Source organism: Ammospiza caudacuta, chromosome 1 (assembly GCF_027887145.1).
Source record: "Ammospiza caudacuta isolate bAmmCau1 chromosome 1, bAmmCau1.pri, whole genome shotgun sequence".
NCBI classification, from domain to species: domain Eukaryota; kingdom Metazoa; phylum Chordata; class Aves; order Passeriformes; family Passerellidae; genus Ammospiza; species Ammospiza caudacuta.
In genome coordinates, this window is record NC_080593.1 from 45,283,256 (window position 1) to 45,302,139 (window position 18,884).

Sequence of the window (18,884 nt, forward strand, 5' to 3'; positions counted from 1 at the left end):
AACTAAATTTCAGAACAAGAAATAACCTAATCCTCCACTTTTATGTATTCTTCTTTGGAATTGGAGCTTATCAGAACATTGGTACTCCTTGATCATTTCAGTCTTGCCAGATACAAGATCTACAGAGACCTGCAAATGTAGTAGTGAAGAGTGCAAGTTCAACAACGTCTCCCTTTTTCAGGGTCTAAATGTAGGGGTGCAGCCAAGCTATTTTATCATGCCATTACTTTTCTCTCCTTGAGCCTTCTGTGACATTGAACCATCCTCAGTGAGAAGAGGTAGTACATCTTGCAGAGCAGTCCAAGACAGATTTTATCAAAAATTCAGACAAAGTGTAGAAAATTAATGAGGATAGCCTCAAGCTAAGCTTTGGAGGCACCACAAGCCTTACTCCTTGCTGTATTTCAACTGGATTTCCTGGGAAAATTTCTTAGCAGTAGTTCCTGCCTAATACCAATTTCCTGCTCCACAGAGACCTTGCAAACTGTGGAGAGCAACCTTCCTCTGATCGACCCAAAAGTTTTAGCACACAACTTTAAAAAATCAGCTTTTCGCTAGATAAGCTTGTTTGATTATTTCAGATCCTAGGCTACTACACCACGTGGGACTGTGTCCACTTTCTTTTCTCTGCTTCCTTGTTTTTCAGTTCCTTTCATCCTTCAGGCTGTTCATCTTCTTCTTTTTAAATCCTTCAAGCTGTTGTGTCTCTCCTAGTTCCTCTGAGGGCTTATCTGCCCTATAGTGTGGATGCACCTGAGCTGGCTTTAAATTGCTCAGGTGCTGCTGGCCACAGCTTTGCTGCCAAAGCATCAGCCTGGGAGCAGGAGTGCCCAGCTACTTCAGGAGGTTTTGCAGCCTCTGCCAAGTTCTGCCTTGTCAGGGTTAAGCTGCTGGCAGGTCTTAGGTGAGTTGAGAGCAGAGAGCAGATGCTGCCATCACTGTGATGGCATCACTTTGCTGCGATGTTCATGAAACAGTGAGAAGGCACACAAGAAGCTGCCATTTAAACAAAACAGGAAAGCTGTCAAACATAAAGATAGCTCTCATTATTGGAGTCTGTTATCGTTTTACAGACTAAAGTTCTTCCTGGTATTATTCTTCTTAAAGATCCAGTTCTTTGTGTAATCATGGAAAATAGATACTACTGATTGAACTGTAGGCTATTCCTTCTTCTGGGTCTTCAGCATCTCTTATCTCTCTTGTTTGCTATATGCACATGGAAAAAGGATGTGTCCTGAGAGAATATTCATGGACAGCCACCACGACTTGCTGCTTCCAGTATATAACAACTTTAACACAAAGATTTCAAAAGATGCAGCAGACACCAGAACTAATTTATTGAAAGCGTGGCAAGTTTGGTAGTTCTAGCTGTACAATGAATGAAGTGAACGACAGCACAATTAACACTCAGCAGAGTTCAGGTGGCAAATTTGTGGCAGAATTGTTTAAAATATCCACATATACTGCCAGGATGAAATCAAAGTTCATGAGCAAATTCCCTATAGTGAAACAATTTATGTACCTGTATGCATTGCATTGAATTATTTTATTTTATTTTATTACTTTTTCATGGTTGAGAAGGATTCAGATGATCTTGATCAGTGAAAGATCTAGTTCAAGGTTTGGAACAGACTAAATGCACACTTGAATATGACTGACTTGGAAAAGTGATGCACCTGAAAGATTCCCTATAGTGAAATTACTAAACTTGTTGTGAATAGTTTATATCACTAAATTTGTCCAATACATCATATTAGGACCTATGTCTTTGTATGGACAAGATTAACAAAGTGGTAGCTATAGAAAATATAAAAAATATCTAGTGCAATAATTTTGGCTTTTCTTCATCAATTCAGAAGCCAAACTAAACCCCTGTGCTTAATTGAGTTTCCTTTTACTGCTGCGCCAAGGATACAGGAAGATTTGCAGTTAATTAAATCTTCTGGCATGGTACATGGGTCCCACAGAGGAGCATTTCAGATGAGAGGAGGTGCAGCCAGAAAGTGGTATAAGTGTGGCTTTCAAGGCAATGCTTATGCTGTCCTGGAAATTTAAGGGACTTGAAAATAGCTGAAAGGCAAGTTCTCCTTTACCTCACCTGCACCAGTGCAAAGCAGATCTCTGATACAGGCAAAGACTTGCCCTTTTGAGAGTAACAGATTAAGTTAATTATTTGTGATTTGAACATCACTAAAAATGTACAAGGATTTGAGAGTGCCAACTTGGCCTGTGCAAAGCAGCTGAGCCACTTGAAAACCTGGCACATATGGTCTTCTACTGACTCTGCTGGGAAGGCAACTTGACTCAAGCTCTGAGAGCCTTGTCTCTCCAGCTAAATCTGTGATTTGATATGCAAGTGTGAGTTCTGTTGAAATCAGCAGGACACTGACAGGACTAAAAGCTTTTCAAAACGGGACAAATTTAAATGTGTTTTCTGTAACTGACTTCTCTGTGCCTAGGTCAAAACTAAAATGTCTGATCTGTTTATGTGGAACCAAAGGCAGGTCCCTTCCCCCTCAGTAGCAGTCAGGCTGATTAACAATTACAACACTATTTTATCTTGTTATGCCTCGAAATGTGACCCTCCTAGAACTAAACAGATGTGCAATTGTAGACTAAGTTGACTTCATTAGTAAAACAGAATAAAACTGCTCAGCATATTGGGTGTTATGTATGTATGTCCTAGCAAACAGAATTCTGCATTAAAATCAGTTGAGTTACATATCTCTTTCTGGGGAACAGGCTGTTTGTTTGCTTTTTTTTCAATTTTTAACTTCTGCAAATTGTTACACCAGATGGCCTGTTGAGCCAACAATAGATCATCATGTCTCACCACAATGGGATCCCTTTCTGGCTAACTTGAGTCAAAGCAGTTCGATATCAGTCCTCACCAAGCACATTCCCAACAACTTCACCTTAATTATTTCTCTCCATCTGGTCCATGGTAGTATAAGCGATTTCCTGCCTCTTTGCATAGCATCAGAAATGCACATAAATAAGCAATTTAATGCTGAATTCTTTTGAATACATTAAATCCCATTTGTGATGTTAGCAGATCCCACACTTCCATGGGTAACTGAATACTAATTATGGTAAATAGTTGAACAATTAACTACTTCTGTTTTTAAATTTCACTCTCTGATTTTTAATCCCACAGAGGTCTCAGTCTGCATTCTCCCTGGCTAGTGAAGATATGGCCAGTAAAGGACAAGACCCTGCATCGTCTGTGGCCGAGGCCCTTGGGAGGCAGCAAAAGGGACAGTCCAGGAAGCAGAAGGAACGCAAGCACTCTGCTTTGCCCAGCTGGAAGAGTGTAGACAGGCTAAATGAAACAAGTAAATATTTCTAGTACGAATAAGATTCTTTTTTTGGTTCTCACTCGTGTGGAATAAATACAACTTAAAGCAAGGACCTTCTCTAGGGCATTTCTGCTGACCTTTGTGCTTTCAGAGGTCACATGTAAAATGTCTATTTGATGTTGCCATGTCACAATTTCATTGGGCTATGTTACTGCTTATTTTAACTTTCTTTTAAAAAATTTATTCAAAATTCGGGTCTTTGTGAAGTTGATTTTAGACTGCTACAAAGTTTAGACAACTGGTTTGGATATATTTCAGGGCTTCTAAGACAGAAGAGCTCAAGGGCCTTTCTTTGTCATTGGTAACTTGTCCTCCAGTTGAAGGAGTTTGCAGCCCATTGTATCCCTTCCATGACACAGGGTTACTGTTCATGAGCTTTTGTGGTGAGCCAGTCATTAAAATAATTCACATTTAGAATTCCTCCTTACAACTTTATTTTCAACTCTGATGAATTCACAAATGCAGTGTTCTGTGCAGCCCTACTCACTTGTGCTTCCAGACTTGTCTCAGGAAGCTGTATGTGTAGGAACTCCACAGACCAGCAGCTCCCCTGCATCTGACTGCTGTCATCATGCATTAGGTATGGATGTAATATGGATGATGGATAGTGAGCAGCTTTTCAAGTCAGCTCCATTCCTGCCTGAATCAGCACCCTGGATAGAATGCAATTCCCTGCTTACTTCTAGATGACATAAAGACAGGTTATAACTGTAGAAGATATCAATGTGTATAAGCATCTCAAGGGAGGGTGTCAGAGGACAGATCCAGGCTCTGCTCAGTGGTGCCAAACTATAGGATAAGAAACAACAGGCAGAAACTGATGCACAGAAAGTTCTACCTGGGTATGAGAAAGAACTTCTTCACTATGCAGGTGACCAAGAGCTGGAACAGGTTGCCCAGAGATGCTGTGGAGTCCCCTTCACTGAAGATATTCAAGAACCTGGATGCAATCCTGTGCCATGTGCAGGTTGGTTGGACCAGCTGACCCACCATGGTCCCTTCCAACCTAACCCTTTCTGTGCTTCTGCAGTTGTGGCTCCTGCTCTTGGGGTGCTCCCATTTTCATTGCCTCTCTTGTTCTGGCTGAAGCATTTGCAAGGCCTCAAGAGTGTAGCACTAGGCAACTCCCTCACCCTAGTGTTGGTTAGTTTTTACCCCTACAGTTGCACAAGGAGAAGAGTTGAACTCATTGCAGCAGCATTCCCTGGTTCCAAGTGTTGTCATCCCGTGGCAGAATCTGCCCATTCTTGCTTCTTCTCTTGTAGCAGCTGTAGAGCCATCTGACCCCTGTAGCACACTGGTTCATGAAGCTGCACAAGCAGAAAACTTCTTTTGTGGGGTGAGTTCACTGGTGCTGTAGCTCCCACAGCTGCCCCACTAGGCACTGGCAAGCACAGTTACAGTGTGTGTTTGGGTTTGGTGGCGACCAGGGACTGGGGCTGCTAGGTGTTCAATTTGTTTATCTGTAATGCCAGTTGGTAACTGGGGAGACTGAAATTTAGACAATTTCAGTACTTCTCCTCCCCCATGTAACAATAATATTAAAGTAGCATTAAAATCTAACTTAACCAAGTATGCATTACTCTGTGAATTTCTTAACCAGACCACTGTCAGAAGTGTTTTTCTCCTGGGCATTTTAGTGGAAGGCCTATTTTCAGTAAAGCAGTTAATTTGCTCCTAAAGTTTAAGCACCCACTTGAATCTCATTGCATTCAACTGTTGAGCAATTTAGTATTTAGCAATTGCTTAACCACAGCCGAACGACAAATTGACCCAGGTTTTTTGGGCACTCTACGCAGAGGATTTGTTCTGCTTCTTTCATCTAAAAACACATTTGTAATGAAAGTGTGGTGCCTATTGAGCTAATAGTAAATAGCTGACACTGCTAATATCTGTAAAAAAATGGTCTCACCTATGCAGTATTAAGCAGCTCTGTATTATGATACAGAAAACAAGAGAAATCTCAACAAAGAGTTTGGTGTGGTAACATCAATGGGCCTTTTAGCCATGTAGCCAAAAAGTAGTTCACAATTGATTTTGGTTACAGTTCATAATGGTTTAAATGGTGACTCAAGAGCCTTTATCAATAGTCTTACAATGAAACTTCTTCAATCTTTTTTTCCTTTTCACATGAATGAATTATAGCTAATGCCCAAAGAATTGTGTGGGAAAAAAAAACATTCTTTCAAGTGATTTCATTTTGGAAAATCAGGAAGGGAGCACTTGACATTGTAGAATAAAAGTGGGATAAAGCTGAGTCAGCTTTCTGAATATAGAGGTCTCAGTTGCTTTCTACCCTGTTTGTCCTCTAAGATATAATCAACTAGTATCCTGTCCTTTCTTCACTTAATTGAGGTTGGTAGACTGATTCTCATGTGGTGTTGTTAAATAAAATAAGGGAATATGGTTTGGAGGAGAAAAAAAATTTTGTGGCTCTCCATTACCTTTGTGCAATATGGTGCAGCTGATTTCAATTCCTGTTGGAGATTTATATCCTGCAGAGCTGTTGGCTTTGTTTGAAGGAACAATGTTTTAAGGAAAGTTCTTTCTCTCAGAGGAAGTTCTTTCTCTCTATAGGAGAACCCTATACTTAGATTAGTTGGTATAGTTAAGAAAAGTAAACAAGCAGGAGTTTCTTGTGCTTGATAGCTTCTTTGGATTTTTTTTTCTCCAAAATCAGAGGTTAATATAAAAAATTACTAGTTCTCCTTACACACCTGACTTCAGTTATATCCTTGCTTGATCAGTGCTACAAGAGAACTAGTATTATTTTGATTTCCTTTTAAGCAGGAGTAAGAATTATATTTTCTCAAGTTCTCTAAATTGACTTAAAACTTAGGAAGTGAAAACAAGACAAAAAGATTCAAATGAGTAAGAAATGCAAAAGTTGTCATAAAACTCTCATAGCTCCTAAGTTTAATTACAATTTAATTTTTGTTTTGTGTTTTTGTGGGAGTGTTTTGATGATGGTAGTGCACGTCTGACTGTTTTTTTTTTTTTAAACTACACACAGTTTACTGCATACTAATGTTCTTTATGAACAGCTCCAGGGAAAAAGTAATCTTCATTTCATCCTAGTATTTGTAACCATCTAATGCAAAATGCCTAATTATATTCTACAACAGACCCAGATACTGTGTCCATTTGAAAATAGTGATGTTCTGCTTACATTATGAGAAAACTAATGGTTTATATTAAGTATTTTTGTAGGTTTCTAAAAATAACAAATTTGAACCCATGGGAGGAATCCTTAAGTCTGAAAAGTTCATTAAATAGGCTGGATTACTGTGTAAATCCATGGCATTATATATTTTTCAAGTGCTGCAGAAGGCAGAGTCATCGCACATCCATACTTCCCAGGAGGGGGATTTTCAATTTTGATTGGAAATTAAATCTAAATTTAGAAGAAATACAATTCTCGGAGTTAAGAGAGTTAAAGAGCGCTTACTGGCTGTATTTGTGACTTCTTTTGGTTTTTATGTTGGAGTTGTAAAACATATTCTGAAAGTGTGGAAGGATACAAGAGCAGTAGTGCTTGTGTCAGAATCAGCACATTTGGTATTTAGTCTGGGGTACAACAATGGCAGCCATAAGCAAGAGTCTAGGAGAGATTAGGACAAAGTAAGTATTTTTCATACTGCCTCTGGGTAGGCTCTGAACCTCTAGAACTGTCAATTTAATTACTATCTCAGCTAGAAGTGCTTTTCTGTATTCAGTAAATTTTAGTGGATTTCTTCTCCATGTTCATAGCCCTCTCTGTTTTATCACAGATAATTTCAAGCATCCACAACAACCTTAGGCAAGAAGTTCCATAGGTCTGGTATCCATTGCATCACACTACTTTATTTTGTTTGTTTAAAACCTTGATTTCTCTAACTTTATTTCATGCCCTCTAGTAGTTAGGTTGGAATAGATTTCCCCATCTCTTTTAGCATGTATTCTTTCAGTCTTCTGTCCTCCAGATGGCAGAGCTCTGGCTTACTTAATCATTCCTTGAATGGACACCATTTCAGAACCTGGTACAAGCTATGTTGCTCTTCTCTGATTCTTTATCCATCTTTCATTTTCAATGTGGGGGACCAGAATTGCACACCAGAACGCAAGACATTTGCAAAACTCAGGATTTATGCATGCCTGTGTTCTTATGTTCCATCAGTCTTTCCTAACCATTCTTTTAGAAAAAAACTTTGGTCCAAGTACTCTCCCATTTTAGTCACCACCATGACTTAAAGTGGTGGCTTCTAAGTAGTAGGGCAGCTTGGCTTTCAACATGGGAGAGTTCACGTGGCAGCAGCACTTGCATTTTGGTTTTGTTGAAACTTTCAATCTTGTTGAAAGTTTTGTTGAAACTTTTTGGTTTTGTTGAAACTTTCAATCTGTGGCAAGTAAAAGCAGCCAGTGTGATCACAGCTGTTCTCGTTTCCTTTCCATAGGTCCACCTTCTGTTTTCCAAAGCACCGATGGAAACTGGGTGGCTTTGCAGAACGTCACCCTGCCTCGTCCTCGAATGCTGGCCAAACCAAAGAGTCAGGTGTTCAAAGCTTTGGAGAGCGAGTCCAGCATTGTGTCTGCCTATGATGAGATGGGCTCGGACAGCGAGGATGACTATGACTGGCACGTGGCCTTGAACAAGCTGCGGCGGAGACCCCGGCAATTGCCAGACGACTTCTATTACTCCAATTCCCAGTATGGCACCGAGTGGGCTTATGGCAATGATCAGTACCAGGCAGTGACCTCCCCCTCCTCTGGGTTATACACCAACACGGAGACATTGCTCTCCGATTCGGAAACATCTTCAGTAAACTCTTCCCAGGAAGCTAAAGGACCTAGCAAACTTCTCTGGTTGCAAAGCAGAACTCAAAGTGATAGGCCCAGAATGGAAAAGAAGCACTTCCATGGAGAACTAGATGTAAATTTCAATCCACAGGCAACTAGCTTGGAGTATTCAGACAGCAGTGAGACTGAAGGAGTCCATTATGATTTAGAAAAGAGATCAAGAAGGTGGAAGAAGAACAAAGCCATCTCTGAAGACTTATGTGAAGAAAAGAATCAGGCAAAAGCCAACAAGATGAATTTAAGTCAGGTAATTGTGTTTGAGCTTACCAAATGCATTTTCAAAAAGAGCTGGGCAAAACTAATTAAACCATGCTGGCAATATCATGTGAATCATGAGTGGGAGGTGGAGTGTTCTTGCAAGCTTTATCTTCCTTATGTCTCCTAAGTAAGAAGAAGAAAAAGCAGGGTGTTAGACAGGCTTTACCTTTTTCTCAAATAGGCCACTTTCATCCAATCAAAGACTTTGTTAATGATGTAAAATACAGTGCTCTTAAGAAAAAAACCCTCAGGATTTGTCAGCAGCTGAGAAATGTTAATTAATTAATCACTTATTTTGTTGTGCTGGGTTTTTTTTTTAACTTCTGTTTTCTTGGTATAAGAAATAACTCATATGCCTGGAAATCTGCTCTGCAGTGTCTACAAATAATCTGGTAAGGAATAAAGCTAATGAGCAGCAGAAATTCAAAAAGGGCTTTTTGTGAAATCCAGTCCAAGTGATGTCTGTTTTTAGTTGGTCATCTTAAGATGAGTTCTGATGTGATAAGGCGAGAGTTTGCAAACTGCTTCCATTTAAATAATTTGTCTGTTCATTAAGAAAACAAACAAAACCTGAAGAAACAAGCAAAAACCCCAGACTGTACTATCTCAAACTCCAAAAAATTGTTCATACAGCTTGAAGACAGCAAACATTTGATTTAAATTACAGGTGGATAACCAAAAAGCCAAGTCTCCTCTATTTGGAGTTTGTCCAGACCTGGGACTGATATTAAGGGATCCATTTGTTCCCCAGAATTTTGTTGGCAGTGCAAGCACACAAGCTCAGGAGAACATTGACCCCTTGTCCAGTTCCATTTCCCACATCCTACCCCTCTTAAATCCTAAAGCTGCATCATTGCTGCAGCAGGGTAATAATAAACCTGAAGCAAGGAACTGAGGGCTGGCTTCTCTCTGTACCTTTGATTACAAGCAGCCTGATTCAGTCTTAAAGCTATCTGACCAAATTTAGGATGCCTGGAACAGTTTTTCTTTCCTTGTGCTACTAGCCTGTATTTCCTATAGAAAAACATCAGTACAGCTGATTGTAAGTCAATATTAGGATTCTAGATTTCAGCAGGGTTTTAGTGCTGGATGTCATTAATTCTGGACCCATTCCATCTGCTTTTAGGACAGAGTGTGGGTGTTCAGGGTGTTCTGTACTGATTCATTCACACTTATGTCCTCATATATTTAAAATCAACAGTTCTCAAAGGGAAGTATGATGTAATATAATGTGATCTGATGACACATCATTGGCCATTATTGACTTCCTGGAACATCAGGCAGAATTACAAGGCTTTACAGGGACTGCACAAAGATTATATCTTGTACACAGACTTCTGCATTTAGCTTTATGACTTTGTTTTCTTTCTTTCGTGACCTCTGTGTGTCTGTATTCATATTGTGGCTTCCTAGTCACAGTAGACAATATACAGAGCATGGAAGATCAGAGCTCACAGAGAAAGTCCTGGAGACTTTATAGAATCATAGACTCATTTAGATTAGAAACACTTTTAAGATCATCAAGTCCAGCTGTTAACCCTGCACTGTAGGGCCGACCACAAAACGTTGTCCCTAAGTGCTGTGACTACATGTCTTTTAAATACCTCCAGGAATGGTGTATCAACCATTTCCCTGGGCATCCTTTAGCATCTTAGTGTGTGCTTTAAAGTGAAAAATTAGTGGAAAATTAGATACTTCTTTCCCAAGTCTTTGTGAGTTGCTTTGTCTCTTATAACCTCTCTGATGTGCTGAAAGTGCAAGATTCAGAATTCTAACCCTCTCTCCTCTTCATTTTACCCTTGAGGCTAAAAGAGGCTCTTCCTTCTCCCTTGCTTCCTCAGCCTCAGTGGGGCAAGCAGAGGCACAATGCCTCCAGATCATGCCACTGTTTCCAGAGCAATGAAATTCTCACTAGGAAGTTTATGTATGGGTGGGTTTGCATGTATTTATTTGGTTGAACAATTCTAGGAAGCAAGTAAAATTGCAATGTGTGTGAGGAACCTGATTTAATGTATGAAAATGAATTAGCCAGACATCATTTACAGTGCTCAGGTAAATGAGATTAAAGGGATGTCAGAGTTTCATATATTCCCCAGAATGATTTATTGATCTTGGTAAAATGATTGATTTGAGGCTGCAGCAGGGAGAGCCCTACATATAAACAGTTCTACAAAATTATAATGCAGGTGTGTAAAGAATTACAGTGATACATAGACTTAAGAAAGATTGACTGCAGGATCTTAAACCAGGCATAGCTTTTTTCACATTATGAGATTATGCAGAGATTGCAGAGACCATACAAACTCTTGTTGAACCAAGATATTAGACAGTAAATAACTGATTATATGTCAGTTGCAGTAAAGGAACACTTTTTCAGTACTTCACTGCATTGGAATATAATCTTATTTTACTGCATTGTAGTAGTAAAATGATAATTTGTTAACCATTATGTTTTCTTCATCATTGTAGAACAGGATTTCAGTTTATCGGCCTAAAAGTTGGGGTTTCATTTTTAATTTTCAAATAGTGAAGGTTCCTTTCTTGTTTTTTACTCTCCAGGTTTCTCAGTGAGATGAAAACAAGCCCTTTTTCTTTTTTATTCTGAGTCTAGAGAGTTGTAAGCAGTTATGGAACCTGCTTACAGTTTCTGGAAAAACTATAGTCTGTTCATAACTCATAACTGAATTTCACTTTAAAATTGGGTATTTTTTAATCAGGATCCAATTCCTAGAGTAGGATAATGCTGTGGCATTTAAAAAAAATATATTTTAGACACAACAATGGAATGCCGACTTTGTGACTGAGATAGAATTTTTTGTTTAAAGTCTTCAATGCCTTAGAAGGGGAAACCTGAGAACAGATACCAAGATGTGCTGTATCTGTGGAATTTTTTGCTTAATGATAAGTAAAAGAGCAAGCTCCTTTACTGAGCTGTCTGTAAAGACACCATAAACACAGTCATGAAGCAAGATATGAAAACTGTCCTGATAAAACCAGTCCTGCTATAAGTAATATCTGATTGCTTATATACCAAAAAAGACATATTTCTGAGGGGACTGAACTGGAAAATGCAACCTTGCTTTTAATGATTATTTTTCAAATTGTAATTTCTTACAAAAAATGGGCACTTAATCCACCAATAATTATCTGCTTTTATTATTAATAATTGTAATAATAGTTGATACTATTAGTAATAATGATTATTGACTCCCATTATCTTTTTGAGAGAAGGACATGACTGTTGCTTAATGTAGCTGAAGTTCTTATGTTTCTGATGCAAACTGGAGTGGCTTAATTACTTCAAGTGAAAGAAGTGCCCTCATTATGAGTTTGCTTCTTTGATCAGGAGCCCCCACCTGTTAATTACAGCCCTGCAGCCAGGTAAGGGGTGAGCACCGTCAGGCTGCCTGCTCCCACGGGATGGCGCTTGGGATGTATTCTTTGAGAACAGCTCCCTGAAATCACTCTGGCTCTTGATGAGAAACTGCCTGCAAACCTCACAGCTTGTGTATTCTCCTGAAAATTTTCGTTTCCAATTTTTGGTTTCCTATATGAAGGGAACTTTCTCACAGGAATTTATAGTTGAACATAGATTTTGTTCTGGAGCATCTTTTTTTTTTGTATTTCATTTCCATCTACTCTGATTACATTGACTTATCAGCAATTTGTGTGCAAGGATTTGGACACTTTTTGTGAGTAAAGGTGTATTTGTTGTTTTCATTGTCTCCTAAAAGACTTATGCTTGCATAGAAACACTTGATTTTCTTTTAGTGAAACTGGGGTCATGGCTGTTTCAGTCTGCCAGGCCCTCACAGAAACTCAGTTTTCAGATAAAATGGTAGCCCTTTATTCTTGTTTGCAGTTATTAGCATAATGTATTGCTGATTGATGCAAATGGGAATTTACACACTGATTTGTGTAATGGCACAAAAATGTCATTAAACTTACCAGAAAGAGTGAAAACATGAACAGTGAAGTAAAACAGAATTTAATGGATCTATTCACTAATAACAGTAGTACCTTTCAGTTTATTTATTTTATTGTTTTCATGGCTGCTAATGCATTTTTTAACTTGTCAGTCCATGAAAGAGGTATAATCTCCTCACAAATAATTTTCTGCCACTATCTGAAAAGCCCAACAACAAGTCAAGCAGCCTTTTATTAACAGAAACCACAAAGTGCAGCAGTGTAAGGTACCATTATCTCTGCATGTACACAGGAATTAACAGCTCTAGCCAATATAGATAATCCACCCACTCATTTAAAGGAGGCTGGAAAGCTAAAAAATGGGTTATAGACATACCTGAACCCAGTGTAATACAGTCAATACTCTCAAGAAACAAATGTATTCAAAACACAGATTTAGCTAATGCAGAATGAGACTCTGGAGTTGCCAAGGCATCTCATTACTTTCATCTGTGCTGGCAGACCTAGCAAAAAGATCTTTAAGTTGCTGCCATGTGTGATTCTGTGAAGCCTGGTATTTTTGGGGGATTGGGAGGAGTTGTCATATTGCTGTTGTCAATACAGATTCTTTAGATTAACTAGTGGTGCTTCCCATGGGTGTATCTGTGCACTGCTACTCCAATAAAGCTGCTAAGCAGTTAAAGCTAAGCAGATCTATTTAAGAAGCCCCCAGAGGACTGGTGCATGTCCAGCTGCACAGTGAAGTCTGTCAGTACAGAAGTGAGGAGGAAGCGTGGGAAAATCCACCATTCTGGACTGCCGGCCTCCCTCACTGCTCCACTAGATTTTATATACACATCTGTAACCTCATTTGAACCAGGATAACAAATTCTTGTCTGTACAAGATTGATCTGCTCAAATGTCTGCATAGAATGGGATTTTCTTCTTTTCCTTGAAGACTTGATCTCAAATTAAATCGTGTTCAGTCTTCCTCAACACTGCTAGAGTAAGCCCACACCCCTAGTGCAGAGCTGTAATCCTAAACCAGGTTTTGGTAGATCAGAGCTGTACCAATTTTTGAAGGTACCAATTAAATAAATGGAGGTCACTCAAGTAAAGAGGAGTTCCATTAATTAGCTTAGACTAGATACCAAGCTATAAATACCTCAGGTTTAATGAGCTGTATCTTCACTAAACTGTAGTCTCATAAAATACAAGCATACAGTTTGTCTGGGCTTTCTATCCTGTATATCACATAAATTAGGATTGTTTCTTTCCTGGGTACAAATTGATGGACTGATTGATTCAGCAGCAGATTTCAGGGGTATTTTTAATAGTAGCTTAGTGACTTGTGAGTATTGGTCATTTGGCAGATTGTTGTTTGGAGTGTATTACTGATATTTGTAATGAGTTGTGGAGTGATGTGCAAGAAACATCTGAAGAAAACTTCCCTTGCAATTTGAGGAAACATCGTTATGGTAGAGATTAATTTAAGAGGTGAAATGCACCAGTTTTTTACATGTATATAAGAGAAGGTCATATTATAAAACTAAAGTGAAAGCACACTGGTTTTAAATCTTGTTTTTGATCATTGAACACCTTTTTAGCAGAAAACGCTTTTTATTTTGCAGAAGCTGATTGTTTGGGAAAAGAGTTTCAGCATAAACCCATGGTTCCCCTTCCATTGTAGCTCTCAAATTTCTGTTGTTCCTTCAGATCCTGATTTTCTAAAAGGGCCTTCTGCATACTGAAAGTGAACTATAAAGGAATAATTTAGTTGTGTAATTGATTGAATTACAAATAGCTGCTGACAAAAATTGTCCAGAACACTGTGAAAGTGCTGAACACTCCAGTATAGTTTACTGTATGAAAGATGAGAACTGACATTATGAACATGGTGTGTCAATCCCTTAAAAGCAATTTGGGGGTATGGTTTGTGAGGGAATGGGCAGAGTTAACATTTCCTGTGAGAACTGGAGGTAATTGGTTCATCCCTGAACAGTGCTGCTACAGCTGCTCCTGTTTATGTATTTCTAAATGAATGGAAGACAGAACACAGATTTTAGTCTCTCCAGCAGTGTCTGGTCTTGTCACAGTATGAGAACCTAAGGCAGATAGGAATAATTTCCTCTCTGAGAATTGCTCCCAATCATCCTCCTAGGCCTGCTGAGATGTGCCTGCCACTCTGGTCCCAGGCTGAATTCTTCATAGCCACCTTCTGGGTGGTTTTGCACAACTATGTTCCATTTCAAAATATCTGTCACTTTTAAACCTACCTAATACCATCTTATTTCATGGACTTGGCTGAAGCACCAAACAAGCTAATGATTCAAAACTTTCTCTCAGCAGTCAGCAGGGAGAGAACACTTCCAGAAGGCAGCAAATGCTATAGGTGGAACAGGTTGCTCTGGGAGGTGCCTGTTTCTCTCCAGGGACTGTAGTACAAATCAGGGCAAATTGGGTCCTAATCAGACAGCACAGATCCAGAAAATTAATTGATACATACCTGGGGATTAATTTGTAGAACAACTATGAGATATTCTCAGAATTTGTCAGCAAGGACTGACAAAACTATCCCCCTTTCAACCTTATTAAATGCTGGGCAAAGATTTTGCTTTTCTTCTCTTCAGCTTCCAAGGGGACTTGTGGCCGAGTCTGTAGCACCCACTGTATTTAACTGACCTTTTAAGTGTTTCCCAGCTTTAAGGATCCAAGACTCAGAACAGAAGGTGCTCCTGAAGACTGAACTTGCTCCACAGAGGTTGGCATTTGGAAAAAAAAATCATCTCTGTAGAGGATCTACTTATGCAAATAATCACTGGGAAAGCTGACAATTTAAGCTACATCATGTAACAAAAGAGGAGTTTTTCAAAACTTGTTTCCAGCAGTTTTTAAGAATAACATGGATAATGCTCAAGACCAAGCAGTCAGGGAATGAAAGCACAGCTTTCAACTGAAACCTGAACACAACTGCCAGGTTACAGGTTATTTCATTCCCACACCACACTTTTATCTGCACTGTCCCTGCAAGGGGTGGCAGTGCTGGAAATACTAGCATGTATTATTAGTTGCACACAGATACATAGTGATTTTCAGTTCCTTTTTAGATAACATGAAAGTAAGAAGGAATGATGAATATAATCCAGCAAGTGTTGGTTTACTGGCATTCCTCTTTTATCAGAACACTTAGTGTGCTTTCTTTCTGGCTTTCCTGCAGAGTGATCATACCTATATTTTCTAGAAAGCTAGAAAAATATAGCTAGAACTAAAATATAGCTAGAACTTTTTCTCTCTATGCCTACACAGGATTTTATATGGTTTTTCTAATGTCTTTGTAGGATTTTGATGATTTATCAGAAACAGATGTAAGCAATGAGGATCAGCACCATGATGTTAAGCCTGAACTTACGGAGGATGAGCTTAAATCCAGGTTATTTCAGCTTGCTGCTAAAATGAGTGACAAGGAAACATCATCTGGTGAAGAACAAGAGTCAGAACCTGGAATAGATCTGGAAAACCAGAAGGAGAGTTTGTCCTCAGAGGAAAATGGCAGAAGTATCCAGGAAGAGTTAAAGAAGGTAAGTGGTAGTTAGAAAGGAGTAGGAATAGTACTGTAAGAGTTAGAATGCAAAAACGAAAATTCTGGCTAGAAAACTGAACACAGTTGCTTAAAAAACGTGAAGTCCTTTATACTGGTCTAAGCCTGAACCTCTTGTTCAGATAAAAGTTAATGTTTTCCTCTCTGTGAGGAACAGAAAGCCTACAGCATCAGTTCCAAGCAGGGAACTTAGCCTGTGCAACAAAACTGTTAACTGGGTGATATTAATGGAATTATGTCAACTTATATTAACTGAAAATGGACTTACACTTTTGGATTTTAAAAGCATATCCAGTTTTTCTTTTTTTGTGTCCTTGCTAACCAGTGGTTTTTTTTCCATCCTTTTAGTTGCTCCTCTCTTTGTAGTATTATCTAGTTCATGCTGATGACATAGATTCTTCTTTTGCATTTCTATAAAAATATTTAGTGTTTCTTTAAAGCTTTCCAACCCTGTTGCCCTGTCAGCTAATAGGCTTCTGAGAGTAGTAACATTTTCTAATGAAACTGAAATTTGGTGTCAGTTCTAATAGTGCCTGAGATCCTTCATTTGTGCCATTTCACCCTTACAATTTAGATACCAGATTTCAGTGTCACTCACAGGATTTACCACCTCCTCTCTTCCCTCTCTACCTCTGAATTTCTCTTCAGATTGTGTGGTTTGCTTGAATTTAGTGCTAGAGGAGCTCAGTGGTGCCCCTTGCCAGTCAAGTACTCTAATTCCTTAGTTCCACTTAGGTTTATTCTAGTTTGCTGCATATCATGACTTGCCTTTTGGGGTATTGTGTGCACAGCAGCTCAGCTTTGACAAGGAATGTGGACAACTCTCTGAAGGAAATCTATTTGTCATAATTTGAAAGATGTTTTGTTATATTTGTTATATTTTTCTATATATTTTGTATATTTTGTTATATTTGTTATATTATGAAAGGTGTTTAGTTCATTATATAAAGAGATTATACACTGGGAGTTGAAAACAGAATGGAGTAATCCAGGCAGATGATAGAGGTGCTGTCCAAGAATACAGGAACGGTGTCACAAAAGCCAGTGCCCATCTGGAGCTGAATGTGTCCAGAGACACAAAGGGGGAAAAAAGTGTTCTACAGGTCCATGAGCAGCAAAAGGCAGATGAGGGAAAGCTGGGCTCACTACTGCAGTGATCTGGTGACACAGAACGTGGAAAAGACTATTACACAACGTTGTTTTCACCTCACTTTATGGGTAAGATTTTCCCTCAAGAGTCCCAGGCCCCTGAGACCTATGGGAAAGCCTGGAGCAGTGAAGGCTTGTCCTTGGTAGAGGAGGATCAGGTTAGCAGACATTTCAAAAACTGGGATCCGCACATGTGCATGGTGTCTGATGGGGATGCACTTCCAAGACCTGAGGGAACTGGCCCATATAATTGTGAGGTTTATCTTTGAAAGATCGTGACAATCTGAGACATTCGGAGCTATGAGTATTGTTTATTTTGGCTTTAACAAGACTTCTAGCAGTCAAATGCAAAGGGAAATGCAAGTCCTGAATGTGGGAAGTGATTAGCTTATGCATCTCTGTTCAATGAAATTGGTGAGACCATTTTTGGAATGCTGTGTCCTGTTTGGGGCTCCCCAATAGAAGGTACACATGGACACACTGAAATGAGTCCTGTGAAGGGCCACAGAGATGATTAAAAAAATGGGGCATCTATCATATGAGGAGAGGCTGAGAGAGTTGGAATTGTCTTTTGAAGAAAAGAAGAGAAGGTCTGGGAGAATTTCTTCAATGTATTTAAATATCTAATAGGAGAGAATGGGGAGTGTTTGTTATGGGAAATAAAGTGGAAATGCAACTCTTTCCTCCGATAGGAATGGAAACAGTGGGCACACACTGAAATACAAAAAAATCCCATCCAAATGAAAAGCTTTTTCACTGTGTTCCTGTTTAAATACTGGAATAGGTTTCCCAGAAAGATTGTAAAGTCTGTGTTGTTGGATATAATCAAAATCTGACTGGACAACAGCCCTGGGCGTGTGGTTTGAGCAGAAGAGTTGGACTAGGTAATCCCCTTACATTCCAAATATAAGGAGCATGTGACTTTTTGATTCTGAGTTATTTAGCCATGGACTACACAGGAGTGTAAATACCTTTGTTATCACGTGTGCAAATACCTCCATGATGTACACACAACCTTTCCAAAGAAATCACATAAAGGATTTATTGTCAGGGCTTGTTAGCAGCATTTAATTTATTTTTATTTGTTTTGCCAAGACGAAACAGCAATATCACATTATTCAGCAGCATATGTCGGCTAGCTGGGGTTATAACATTATGCAAATGAAATCCAGAATTAAAGGCTGTAAAGAGGACTTTCTGAAATGCTCCTGTATAGAGAACTGAGCACAGAAAATGCTGAATGTATGTTTTTGGTGTACTTACTCATCTGCATGCATCTACAGAGTGATATTGGTAGGTTTTTTCCTCTCCTAATTTTGCTATTTCTTTCAAATTAGTATGTCAGTTATCTAAAATACAGCAAAGATTAATATCTTTTTCCTCAGTAACATTTTTTTAAGTTTTAAAAAAGTGCTTACCATGTTCAGCAAAAAAAGGAATGCTTGGAGTTCCTAATCCTTTATTTGATTTGGATTAAAAAGTTATCTTCATTAATGGTCACAGTATATACTCTTTTTGTCTATAATAAAGAAACCAGAATACTCCAGTATTCTTCATGGTCTGGAATTCAGTGCAATTGGCAGGGAAACCTTCTCCAGGTGTAGAGAAACAAGCACCCTGCTTTCATTCTTATTCTTGACAAGTCTTTGAGTTGTCCTTAAAGGTACTTTTAAATCATCTGACATGTGCCTTCTCTCTGGAAAGTTGGCTGGCCAACATCTTACCAGGAAATACTGAAGATGACAGTGTATAAAACCAGCTGGAGCTTTGGCAGTCTA

General features: G+C 39.0%; 1 protein-coding gene across 4 annotated transcripts in view; it reads left to right on the forward strand.

The window, feature by feature from the left end:
- MYRIP (myosin VIIA and Rab interacting protein) overlaps positions 1 to 18,884 on the forward strand; it is a 204,886-nt gene that overhangs the window by 164,062 nt on the left and 21,940 nt on the right. For 3 of the 4 annotated variants that reach the window (XM_058804796.1, XM_058804815.1, XM_058804806.1), the window contains exons 9-11: positions 3,158 to 3,335; positions 7,793 to 8,442; positions 15,698 to 15,937. In XM_058804796.1, coding sequence (XP_058660779.1) covers positions 3,158 to 3,335; positions 7,793 to 8,442; positions 15,698 to 15,937 — 1,068 coding nt within the window. Of the gene's footprint in view, positions 1 to 3,157; positions 3,336 to 4,230; positions 4,327 to 7,792; positions 8,443 to 15,697; positions 15,938 to 18,884 lie in introns of all 4 variants that reach the window. The other variant, XM_058804823.1, reaches the window with a different exon arrangement.